At 44.5% G+C, this 12257-nt stretch overlaps 2 protein-coding genes across 2 annotated transcripts; one reads left to right on the plus strand and one right to left on the minus strand.

The window, feature by feature from the left end:
* The first annotated feature begins 364 nt into the window (after positions 1–364).
* LOC121310058 (heterogeneous nuclear ribonucleoprotein L-like) lies at positions 365–6543 on the plus strand. The gene is made up of 6 exons (XM_041243265.1): positions 365–631; positions 2021–2142; positions 2550–2751; positions 3527–3584; positions 4804–4896; positions 5774–6543. The coding sequence occupies exons 1-6, from the start codon at positions 491–493 to the stop codon at positions 5830–5832; spliced, it is 675 nt and encodes a 224-aa protein (XP_041099199.1). The 5' UTR covers positions 365–490; the 3' UTR covers positions 5833–6543.
* A 97-nt stretch (positions 6544–6640) lies between these two features.
* six7 (SIX homeobox 7) lies at positions 6641–11551 on the minus strand. Its single transcript, XM_041243264.1, has 3 exons — positions 10132–11551; positions 7604–7767; positions 6641–7000 (listed from the first exon to the last, which is right to left on the minus strand). The coding sequence occupies exons 1-3, from the start codon at positions 10546–10548 to the stop codon at positions 6820–6822; spliced, it is 762 nt and encodes a 253-aa protein (XP_041099198.1). The 5' UTR covers positions 10549–11551; the 3' UTR covers positions 6641–6819.
* Between the last annotated feature and the right edge of the window lie 706 nt (positions 11552–12257).

Consider the following 12257-nt stretch of genomic DNA (forward strand, 5'->3'; position numbering starts at 1 on the left):
CTACGGTGAGAATATTCAATTCATGTCTTTAACACTTATATGTTTAGAGACAGCATTTTCACACTAGTGCCTATTGCTTCAATATCACTGATTACTGAGCGGAAAGTGAAATTCTCACACCCTGAGGTTTTCATGCAGGCAGGTGTATAAAGGATAGAAATGAAACATCTTGAGGTGTTCTAATAAACTTGCACACTACTGTATATTTTTTTTTAATGAAAGAAGGTCTGATAAATTAAATAATGATATTACTCTACTGGGATCTTCCCTTCGCTAAGTTGTAGTTTTAACAGATATTGTAGAGAACCTGTTGTAAAAATGATATGTGGTTCCAGTTTTGGTTGAAGACTTGTCTTTTATTCAGGATCCCTCTTTCTCATGTATTTCCGCAGGTCACCCCAGTCATTACAGCGCCCCCAGACCCCTTTTAGAGTCGACGAGGGACCCTGAGTCGCTTGAAGCTGGCATCCCGTCTCTCCTGAGCCTGCCAATGTTGCACTGCCCCCCCTCCCGTGGGCCCCCGGCGCCCCCGGCCCCTGGCAAGGTCCTCATGCTGCACGGCTTGGAGCCCAGCCAGTTCAACTGTGAGCGAGTCTTCAACCTGCTCTGTGTCTTCGGCAACGTGGAGCTGGTGAGAACAGAGGAGAGGTTCATCACACAGGAGAGGTTCATCACACAGGAGAGGTTCATCACACAGGAGAGATTGAGAGGTTCATCACACAGGAGAGGTTCATCACACAGGAGAGATTGAGAGGTTCATCACACAGGAGAGATTGAGAGGTTCATCACACAGGAGAGGTTCATCACACAGGAGAGGTTCATCACACAGGAGAGATTGAGAGGTTCATCACACAGGAGAGGTTCATCACACAGGAGAGGTTCATCACACAGGAGAGATTGAGAGGTTCATCACACAGGAGAGATTGAGAGGTTCATCACACAGGAGAGATTTGAGAGGTTCATCACACAGAGATTTGAGAGGTTCATCACACAGGAGAGATTTGAGAGGTTCATCACACAGGAGAGATTGAGAGGTTCATCACACAGGAGAGATTTGAGAGGTTCATCACACAGGAGAGATTCATCACACAGGAGAGGTTCATCACACAGGAGAGATTGAGAGGTTCATCACACAGGAGAGATTGGAGAGGTTCATCACACAGGAGAGATTGAGAGGTTCATCACACAGGAGAGATTCATCACACAGGAGAGGTTCATCACACGGGAGAGATTTGAGAGGTTCATCACACAGGAAAGATTGAGAGGTTCATCACACAGGAGAGATTCATCACACAGGAAAGATTGAGAGGTACATCACACAGGAGAGATTCATCACACATGAAAGATTGAGAGGTTCATCACACAGGGGAGGTTCATCACACAGGAGAGGTTCATAACACGGGAGATTTGAGAGATTCATCACACGGGAGATTCATCACACAGGAGAGGTTCATCACACAGCACATATACAGCTCATATTTTGCATCACCCTATAGAATACATTTTCCTTCATCATTGAATGAAACCTGCTGAACAATGTTCCGTTAACATATTGAATGACACACCGCTTTGTAGTTTTCCTCATTTCATAATCTAACATGAAATATTACTGCACTGCTACAGTGACTTCCGGTAACGATGTCATTTTGTAGTTTCTTCGCAGTTTACACGCTGCTGCATGAAGATCTAAATTATGTTCATATCAATTCTCAATCCTAAAATTCTAGGTGATGCAAAACTTCTGGCCATGCACCCCATCTCTTCCAGCAACTTTTGTAATTGAACCTGTAGTTCTCCCGTTTCACTGCAGTAATCTGCTCAGGAGGCCTGAAGGTCAGTGGCAGTCCTCCGATCCCCAAGCCAAGCGCCCGCACTCAGCCGGCACAACACACGGTCGCGCCTTTAACAGATCAGTACAGAGCCAGCCATGCCTGGAAATCCATAGTAGCCACACACCCTGTTGACCAATTTCTTATCTGTCTGTGGGATGTTTTGACTGATTCCAGGCTCCGTTTTTCAGGTGAAGTTTCTGAGGAATAAGCCGGGCGTAGCTATGGTCCAGATGGGGGATGAATACGCAGTAGAAAGGGCTGTGATGAATCTCAACAACAGCGTGATCTTCGACAGCAAGATCGGAGCCTGGTGAGTGTTTGATCTGAGAGTCTCGGAACACCACCCGCCAACCACAACACAGCCCAGCTCCTGTTACAACGCCATCTAGTGGCAACTGACCTACCATGACAGAAGCAGATAAGAAATATAGAACATTGTTTTCCAGCACCCCCCTCCCACACACACCCACCCAAATCATTGCTTTTTAGTGTCATTTCACAGGGACCCCATAAAAAAGCACATTTAACTTTACCTTTTATAAACTAATTCACAGCAACCATGTGACCAGAGATGTGGGCAAAAAAACTAAAGTAATACTATGAGTCTGGGAGACAATTCTTTATTGAATATCACTTAAAGAAGTTTACCAGTCAGTGTGCTTTTCCAGTAGTTATACTATTATACAACACTGTATCCTGCGGATCTTCCTTCCGCAGCGTCTCCAAACAGCCTGAGATCATTCCGGGAAGGGCCTTCGAGCTGGAGGACGGCACGGGCAGTTTCAAGGACTTCTACATGAGCAAAAACAACCGCTTTACCAGCCAGGAGAAGAGTGCCAAGAACCTGTTTCAACACCCCTCCCGCACCCTGCACTTCTTCAGCGCCCCACCAGAGGTCACTGCAGACAACTTCGAGGAGGTAGGTTGGCGGCTTGGCGTCCAGTGGTTAAAGAAAGGGGCTTGTCACCAGATTCCCAGTTCGATCCCGGCTCGGCCACTGATTCACTGCGTGAGACCCTGAGCAAGTCACTGAACCTCCTTGTGCTCTGTCCTTCAGATGAGACATCAAACAAACAAGGTCCTATTGGAAGAGACTCTGCAGCAGCAGCAGTTGTTGATAATTCACTCGCTTTGGATAAAAGCGTTTGCTAACTGACTAATTAATGGATTCATTAATTAATAATTACTGGGGTTACCAGATGTCCCTGGAAAACTGGGGTTGTCCCAGTTTTCAGCCTTAATTTTTTTGTCAGAAACATTTTTAAATTGTCCCAGTTTTGCTATTGCATTCACATTATCACATGTTTAAATGGGAACAGACAGCTGATCTATCTGTTTCTAACCTGCCTTGTTGTATATCTGACATGTTTAGGTCAGATAACAATAGAAGCATGGATTTTGGATATTGTGTGTTTGTAAGTGTTCGGGACTCCCGCTAACCAAGCTGATAGTGTGGGAGAAATCCACTCTCAACTTGATTAGAGGCAGCCACTGAATACTGACAAACACACTGTAAGTACACCCAGTGGTTGTGTTAGTATTATATATGGCATCCATGAAAAGGTTCTGGGTTTGCACTCTGAAGCTCTGGTAACCCTCCCTGGCACCACTGTGGACAGCGAGTTCATGTTTCAGAGCCGAGAGGTGTCTAGTCTGGAGCTGTTTCAGCAATGCGTGGGTCTCTTTTCTTCTAGGTCTGTGATTCACTGAAACTGCCCAGGTTCTGCTCTTGTAAGATATTCCCACCAAAACGTGAGTATTTATTTATTTATTTGTCTATTTGTAAATCACAATAACTCTTACATATTGCCTCACCCAACGAGGTTCTGAGTAAAGCGCTCACCTGAGAGGATTTCTGAGGTTAAAAACGTTATTCTGTGCGAGGTTCCAACCTTAGTAGAGTGAAGCAAAGCTAAAAGGGATTTCAGCTCCGGCCATAAAAGTTAGTTTCGCGCGCCTCCTTAATGATTTTGTTCACTCACCCGAGCTTCTAGACGACAGGCACTGCATGAGAGCTGACTGACTCGGTCTGTCAGGAAACTGAATGAAGGGCGGAACTAGGATCGTCGTGGTGACGAGTGGGAATTAAGCAACAGTGGGTGCGTTGAATAACTGATCCCCCCCCCCCCCCCCCCCCCAGTCAGAGCGGCTCAGAACGGCTTGGTTCCTCTTTCGAATTCCCGCAGTCCACCATGGTGGTGCCTCATTACCGTTGAGCCTATGGCCATTGCAGAAGTTCATGACGGGACAACGACCCAGAAGCAGGACAAGAGTAACGTTTTACTAAACCTGTGGGGACACCAGGACGCGCTCCCTAAAAAGGGGACTGTCCCGGGAAAATCGGGACGGTTGGTAGCTTTTTATAGAATGAACTAATTTAGCTTCACAAAGTCGAATGAAAGCTGCTGAATAATGTTATGCCAACACATTGAATTACACACCGTTGTGTAGTTTTCACGAAAAACTGACAAGTTGAAAAATCGAACATGAATTACTGCCCCACTAGTATGGCTTCCAGTAGACTTTTTGCGATATCATTGTGTAGTTTCTTTGATTACATGATGTTAAATAAAAGATCTAAATTATTTTTATTATTATTATTATTTTTTTTTTTTTTCTGTGATGCAAACCTTTTAGCCACAGCTGTGCTGAAACGACTACTGATTTAACAAGAGTCAAATGATTGAGGTAAAACTTGTCAAATTGGTTGAGTTCAAATATATATGATAAGGTCTGGTGCTGTGTTTGTGAAGATGCTGTTTTGTAACGCTGTGCTGTTTGCGAGCTAGATTTTAAAAGGATTCGGGGGGGAAATTGTTAAACTATCTATTAACCCTTTGAGTGCCATGGTCCTCCTTTGGTGCAAGCCCTGCTTGCTGGTGTGAGAGGTACTGTATATGCTGAGCTGTGAAGTGACACACACAGACACCTGCACTCCACCCCAATGCCTGGTGTCTGTATCTCCTGACAGATAAGAGCAGTTCTGGGCTGATCGAGTGGGACTCCACCCCTAAAGCAATGGAGGCCCTCGTGGTGCTGAACCACCATCTGATGAGACAAGCAGGTAAGAGCCAGCCCAGCGATAGTCTTCCACTCGACTCGTTTGACGTGCGCCAGGGAAGAGACTCGGAACGCCTCGTTCTTGCATCAAATGTCCAGGCAACTTTTTAGCTTCCGTTTGAAGATTGCGATTTGCTTTTTTTTTTAAAATTATGTCTCAAACCTAAAGTTCTAGGTGATGCAAAACTTTTGGCCCTAGCTGTATGCTCCATGCGGTAGCTAAAAATGCCTGAGACAGCTCATTGTAGCCTGCCTGGGAATCGCTGGAAACACGCAGATCAATAAGTCTGGGTTTATTTGCTTGCCTGTGGTCAATAAAGTAAAGAAGGGTTACTCTTTTTGTTTTTATTATGCACAGCAGTTCAAAGTAACATTACAGTTCAAATATCAGGCTGTAGATCACGCACGCCTCTTGAGTTAGCATTAAAATATGTACAGTATTTATTGGACTTCAAGGTAACTTTGCATTTTACTCCCTCAAAATGCATTTAATTCACACAAAATTGGAGAATTACCCAATGATCCCAAACCTTATCTGCAGTGCTGGCATCGGTGATAATGAACACATTTGTAATAATCAGTTGAAGTGTTTCATTGTTCAAAGTATTGTATTTGGGGAGATCGCTGGGACCCTAAAACAAGCATGGATAATTAAAAAGCCGTGTGGTTAAAGCACAGGATGGTGAGACCTGCTTAGGAAGCAAATTGTTCAGTTCAGTCTATTTTGGGATTTATTTCACATTGTATCACCGGTACGATATCACTTAAAAATAAACATGATCTCATATTAAACCCTGAACACAACGGACGCATGAAATCACGTCCAAACTGTGTTTCCCTGTAGTGATTTATAGATTAACAAAAGCCTGGGTGTTTTGCAGATCAGAAAGTTCCTTACACCCTGCGGCTGTGCTTCTCCCACGCGGGCGACAGAGAGTAGAAGAAACGCTAGACAACGCAGACTGGAGGAGACACATGGAAACGCAAAGTGGACAAGAGCTGTTCTCGGCACAGCGTTTTAGTGCGGTTCAGAGGACAGGCAGACAATACAACATGAACTCGAAACCAGGAGGAAGGCAGTCGGGGTGGAAACGCACTGAAATGGAGCGACGGAAGCCAAGAAGGGTTTCGTTCTGCGCAAATGAGAGCCATGTTATTTTTTATATAAAGAATCTAGATTATTAGCTCGTTATTTTGAGAGTCGCTATTCAATCACGCTGCACTGTACGCTGTTTATTTTGTACACCCGCCCCTTCAAAATAGCTTGTTAGGTTTTTTCCAATAGCTTTGATTTTTTTAACCTGTAATCGCATCAACATCAGGGTCTACTGTGTATAATATACGGGTTTGTGTTTTATTTTTAGTACATTTAAAATTTAAATAACTCCATGCACAATTCTGGATAAAAAATAATTCATTTATTTAAAATATTTACAATAGATATATACAAAAACCAAGAAAACCCTGCCAAAAAAATGTATGGAGGCGTGTTCCGTTCGGAGGTAAGAGTGTCAGTCATTTTGATGGACAGTCATGTGACCAGTTAGCCACGCCCAGTTAAAGCTGCATTAACCTGGCTGGCCATGTTTGGCTGTCTGTTCACTCCTGCCTCTTTCACTTGGTTTCATTAAAAAAAATGTTTTGAGTTAAACAGTGTGGGTGTGTACACTAAAGAAACCATGACAACTGAGGGCTATACTAAACTGAAACTAGACGCTGACAGAGCAAAGAAGAAACTGCAGCCCTGTGTCAGCAGCCTGGGTTCTCCTGGTGTGTCGTTTACATGAGGCGCCACAGTGGAGGAGCTTGGTTGGCAGGTGCTTCCTCACCAGATCCCCTCATAGATATTGACTGAGCTGCAGAGCAAGAGCTGTCTCATTCACCGCCAATGAAGAGTAGGCTCTTCCGAATGCCAGTCCCGGGGGTCTCAGGGGTCAAAGTCGCTGTCGCTGCACACCGAGATGTCGGGGGTTGAGGTCCTGTTCCGCTCTGTGCCGGTGCTGCAGTCGCTGGTCTCGGGGCTCCCAGGCTGGGAGGGGGACCCCTGCTGGAGGTGGGGGTGACAGTCCTGGGAGCCAGAGGACAGGAGGCTGGAGTCCTGCTGCAACCTGGGGAACAGAGCGGGGTTCATATTAAAAACGACCCGCAAATCTTCACATGCAAAACAAATAGGCATCTTTGTCATTCATATCCTTTCTATACCAACCTGCATGAAAACCTCAGGGTGTGAGAATTTCAATTTCCGCTCAGTAATCAGAAACAATAGGCACGTTTTTAAAAATTATTAGACCACTTTGTGCTTTAACTAGGCCTCTTAAACAACGTATGAAAAGTCTCATGCATTTTATCATTTATGGCTCTGTGTTCCTTTTAAATGAATTGCACGTGTGGCTTATTAAAGCCATCAATTAAATTAGACGATCTGATTTGCCTATTTTGACAAATTTCCTAGATTTTCAGTTCCAGCGGTTTGCTTAACAAATGCAAACTACAGAAGCAGCGTGGTGTTCTATTAAATGCGCACGCTGCTGTAGGCGTTGCTGCTGTGCTAGCGTGGAAATGCTGTGGAAACACTGAAAGTGACGTTCACATTTGAGAATGCAAAAATCAAGCACTAACAGTGCAAGTTGCTCGAGTGCACTTTGCTGTAACAGTCCGTCAATGCCAGAGAGAGGAAGAGGGAGAGCAACGGGATGCTTCGATCCTCTCACCTGTTTTTAGCTGAAGCTGCGCGATCCCGTTGCCGTCGGTTCTTGAACCAGTTGCCCACCTGTGTGGGGGTGAGGCCGGTGGCCTGGGCGAGGTGCTGTTTTCGTGAGGGGTTGGGGTAGGGGTCCTGCAGGTACCACTCCCTCAGCAGACTCCGAGTTCGCTCCTGTAAAACACACACACTGTCATAACTCTGAATATCTTTTGTGTGTGGAATCAGAGAATGTGCAATCTAACTGATAGATGACACTGTGACACTCCGGAAATATACCAGGATACCGTCGTGACCTACAGCACAGGAAATTGTGCTAATGTGCAAGGTTTTGATCCTTGATGTTTTTGTAAGAATGTGACATGCATTTAAATTGGGAGTCAAATAGAAAAGGCCATCTCAGACACTGCCTGTTGACGAATCTCATAAAATAGTGTGTGTGTGTGTGTGTGTGTGTGTATATATATATATATACACACACACACACACACACACACACACACACATACATATACACTTCTTTCTCTGAAGTCACATAATCATAATGTTTTAATCTACTGAGACCGGCTAAAGCTGTCCCCGCGAGTAATCTGCTTTCATATTAAGCGGTGTTTGCGGATCATTGTAAGCCAGCGACAGGTCGGTAATGATAAACTGCGGGCGTCAGGCGATCAGAGCTGGGAAAACACTCCCACCTGCAATTACCGGCAGTGCCACAAGAGGGCAGTGTGGCACACATTCAAAAACTTCTTGGACAGAGAGTTATGAAAATTTTGTGTTTTTTCTGCCAATGTTTTTGAAGACTTCTACCTGTCCTCATAGCGCATTGAGTCCTGGGATCAGCCTCTGTAGCTTTCTCGAGAGTAGTGGTGTATTTTTTTCAGTGAGGTGAGCAGACTGGACGCATCATTCACGCAGGGAGCTATATAGTGAATGTAATGTCTGTGAACTAGCCTGTGCTTGTAGATCTCTTGATCTCAGCGCCACGTTACTGGATCCTCAGTTGATGCCCTATCCTTGCACTATTATCATGTCATTGCAAATGCAAATTGTCTTAAATCATAAATGATTTATATTTTCAATCTGTAATTCATTGCTTCTGTATCGGAGCACCCCATTGCTTCTGTATCAGAACACCCCATTGCTTCTGTATCAGAACACCCCATTGCTTCTGTATCAGAACACCCCATTGCTTCTGTATCAGAACACCCCATTGCTTCTGTATCAGAGCACCCCATTGCTTCTGTATCAGAGCACCCCATTGCTTCTGTATCAGAACACCCCATTGCTTCTGTATCAGAGCACCCCATTGCTTCTGTATCAGAACACCCCATTGCTTCTGTATCAGAACACCCCATTGCTTCTGTATCAGAACACCCCATTGCTTCTGTATCAGAGCACCCCATTGCTTCTGTATCAGAACACCCCATTGCTTCTGTATCAGAGCACCCCATTGCTTCTGTATCAGAACACCCCATTGCTTCTGTATCAGAACACCCCATTGCTTCTGTATCAGAACACCCCATTGCTTCTGTATCAGAGCACCCCATTGCTTCTGTATCAGAACACCCCATTGCTTCTGTATCAGAACACCCCATTGCTTCTGTATCAGAACACCCCATTGCTTCTGTATCAGAGCACCCCATTGCTTCTGTATCAGAACACCCCATTGCTTCTGTATCAGAGCACCCCATTGCTTCTGTATCAGAGCACCCCATTGCTTCTGTATCAGAACACCCCATTGCTTCTGTATCAGAACACCCCATTGCTTCTGTATCAGAACACCCCATTGCTTCTGTATCAGAACACCCCATTGCTTCTGTATCAGAACACCCTATTGCTTCTGTATCAGAACACCCCATTGCTTCTGTAGTTGCGATTAGGTGTGCAGATGAAATCAAACCACTGGAACTGAAAATCTGGGAACATTTTCAAAATAGGTAAATTAGTGCTCATCTAATTTAATTGATGACTTTAATAAGGCACACGTGCAATTCATTTAAAATAGTAAGAGAGAAGAAACACGGAGCCACACATGGCAAAATGCAGGAGACTTTTTTAGTTGTTTAAGATGACTAATTAAAGCAGAAAGTGTTCTAACATTTTCACACACAAGTGCCTATTGTTTCTATATCACTGATTACTGAGTGGAAATTGAAATTCTCTCACCCCGAGGTATGGCAAAGCATATGAAAAAACATGGCAAGCCAACTACAGCTCGGGTTAAAAGTTTTTGCACCCCCCCCCCCCCCCCCCCCCCGCTTTGTAGTTTTCCATGTACTTAACAAAAGCATGACAAATTGAAAAACTTGAAATCCTGTACTGCTATTATGGCTTCCGGTAGACTTTTATGATATCATTTAGCAGTTTCTTTGATTTCACGATGTAAAAGATTTAGATTATGTTCATATAGTTTTTTTTTTTTTTTCTATGTTTCAATCCTAAAATACTAGGTGATGCAACACTTTCAGACACAGCTGTATGGTAAATGCGTTGTAACTTTTAGAAGGTTACCTAAAAATGGAGAACTGGCTTTACCTTGAAGCAATGGGTCTTCTGTTCTCCGTCCCAGATGGTGTGGGGCAGAGGGAACTTCTTGCGGATGCGGTACTTCTCTACAGGGCCTAGGGGGCGCCCTCGAAGTCTCTCAGCCTCTCGGTAGTGGGCGTCCAGCCACAGTGCCTGCAGCTTGCCATGGGACTCTCGGGTGAAGCGGTGGTTTTGCAGAATCTGGTACAGAGCTTCAAAGTTGCCACTGTGAAAAGCCACCAACGCCCGGGCACGCATGACTGACTCATGGCGGTTCAGGGCATCGCTGGCAGAGCCCGGCACGGGCGTGGGCAGAGACCAGAGGAACCGCCCCAAGCGCTCAATGTCTCCTGTCTCCTCGAGATTCTCACAGACCCGGGCCACCTGGTCAGGGGTGAAGATGGGTAGACCTGGAAGGGGGAACATAGCTCCGAAACTGAGCAAGCAAAATCAAAGCGTCCTTAAAAAAAAAAAAAAAAAAAATCTCGGCTCATGATTTTCAAACAGAGGTTTTAAGAAAACAGGAGCGATTCTGCTTTGGAATCCAAGTTTTTAAAAAAAAAATCTGCGTCCTTTTGTTCACCCCAAACGAGAATCCTGGCCCTTCAAAGCCCAAGCCGTTACAATATAAAACGAAAAGGCTTTCTCGTGAAAAAAGGTGTTTCTGTTAAGCACGTTTTCTTTGAAAGTCTAAGCCAAGTTGCTCCGAAAGAATTCCAAAGTCTTGCTGCCCAGAGTTAGCTACAGAGGAACTCTGTTCTGTTCTATAAAACAATCTTGATAGCATCCATCCCTCCTCACTAGCTGTATTTATATAAGAGGTCCCATTAGCTCTCCTGACTGCCCTGTGGGAGGAGGCACAGGGATTACCTCTCCTGGTCATTAGCTCCTCGGCAGGGGCCCTAGTGAAGTCACATCAGCTTGATATGTTTGTTGGGCTTAGCTGAAACTAGAGGGATGGGAGAAATAATTGTTCATTCTGCGAGAGCAGTTAGTTACTAAGAGGTCTTCCAGGTCAACATTCGAATGCATGTAAATATAATCAAATATCCCATTCACAAGCACGTCATGACTAGATACAAATCTTAAAAGGAGTTGGCATAGATAATCCAACCAGAACCAGAGGATCAAGTTGGAAATTAAATGGACATGTTGTTGAGGCAGAATCACTGGGCTCCTCTAAGGCCCCATCTTCGCATCTTGAGATGAATCAATTTCTAGGAACCTGAAGAACACAGATTGGCTGAATGGCTTCCCTCATTCGCGCATTTTCTTATTTTCCTGCGAATGTACAGTCGTGTGCAAATCTATTCGAACACCCCGTCGCTTCTGTTGTGTCAATTTGTTGTGCAAATGAGATGGAACCACTGGAACTGTAAATCTGGGAAAATTGTCAAAATAGGCAAATTGTTAATTGTCTATATATATAAAACTGCCCCATAGTAAAAGCACAGCAAAGTGTTACTAAGCACAGAGAGGTGTGGTAAAGCATAGGGAAGCATTGTAAAGCACAGAGAGGTCTGGTAAAGCATAGGGAAGCATTGTAAAGCACAGAGAGGTCTGGTAAAGCATAGGGAAGCATTGTAAAGCACAGAGAGGTCTGGTAAAGCATAGGGAAGCATTGTAAAGCACAGAGAGGTCTGGTAAAGCATAGGGAAGCATTGTAAAGCACAGAGAGGTCTGGTAAAGCATAGGGAAGCATTGTAAAGCACAGAGAGGTCTGGTAAAGCATAGGGAAGCATTGTAAAGCACAGAGAGGTCTGGTAAAGCATAGGGAAGCATTGTAAAGCACAGAGAGGTCTGGTAAAGCATAGGGAAGCATTGTAAAGCACAGAGAGGTCTGGTAAAGCATAGGGAAGCATTGTAAAGCACAGAGAGGTCTGGTAAAGCATAGGGAAGCATTGTAAAGCACAGAGAGGTCTGGTAAAGCACAGGGAAGCATTGTAAAGCACAGAGAGGTCTGGTAAAGCATATTAAAAAAAATGAACAAAGAACAAAGTCCTGCAATGGAATGGACTGGAAGTGCCCAGGCTGTCTTCTCCTGCTCTAGATGATATCTTTTATTTTTTTTGTTCTCTGGAAAAGATCTGCTTTCCCTCTTTAGTTTGCGCACTCCTGGGGTTTGTGATGTAACC

The sequence above is a fragment of the Polyodon spathula genome, unplaced genomic scaffold, assembly GCF_017654505.1.
Source record: "Polyodon spathula isolate WHYD16114869_AA unplaced genomic scaffold, ASM1765450v1 scaffolds_1701, whole genome shotgun sequence".
NCBI lineage: Eukaryota > Metazoa > Chordata > Actinopteri > Acipenseriformes > Polyodontidae > Polyodon > Polyodon spathula.

What these genes read in the sequence shown, in the direction of transcription:
- LOC121310058 (XM_041243265.1), top strand. Translation starts at nt 491, where the DNA reads ATGTTGCACTGCCCCCCCTCCCGTGGGCCCCCGGCGCCCCCGGCCCCT. An exon ending in TAAGATATTCCCACCAAAAC is followed by an intron (nt 3,585 to 4,803) that starts GTGAGTATTTAT and finishes ATCTCCTGACAG; the next exon opens with ATAAGAGCAGTTCTGGGCTG. An exon ending in CCATCTGATGAGACAAGCAG is followed by an intron (nt 4,897 to 5,773) that starts GTAAGAGCCAGC and finishes GGTGTTTTGCAG; the next exon opens with ATCAGAAAGTTCCTTACACC.
- six7 (XM_041243264.1), bottom strand. Translation starts at nt 10,548, where the DNA reads ATGTTCCCCCTTCCAGGTCTACCCATCTTCACCCCTGACCAGGTGGCC. An exon ending in AGAAGACCCATTGCTTCAAG is followed by an intron (nt 7,768 to 10,131) that starts GTAAAGCCAGTT and finishes TGTGTTTTACAG; the next exon opens with GAGCGAACTCGGAGTCTGCT. An exon ending in GCAGCTTCAGCTAAAAACAG is followed by an intron (nt 7,001 to 7,603) that starts GTGAGAGGATCG and finishes TCTGTTCCCCAG; the next exon opens with GTTGCAGCAGGACTCCAGCC.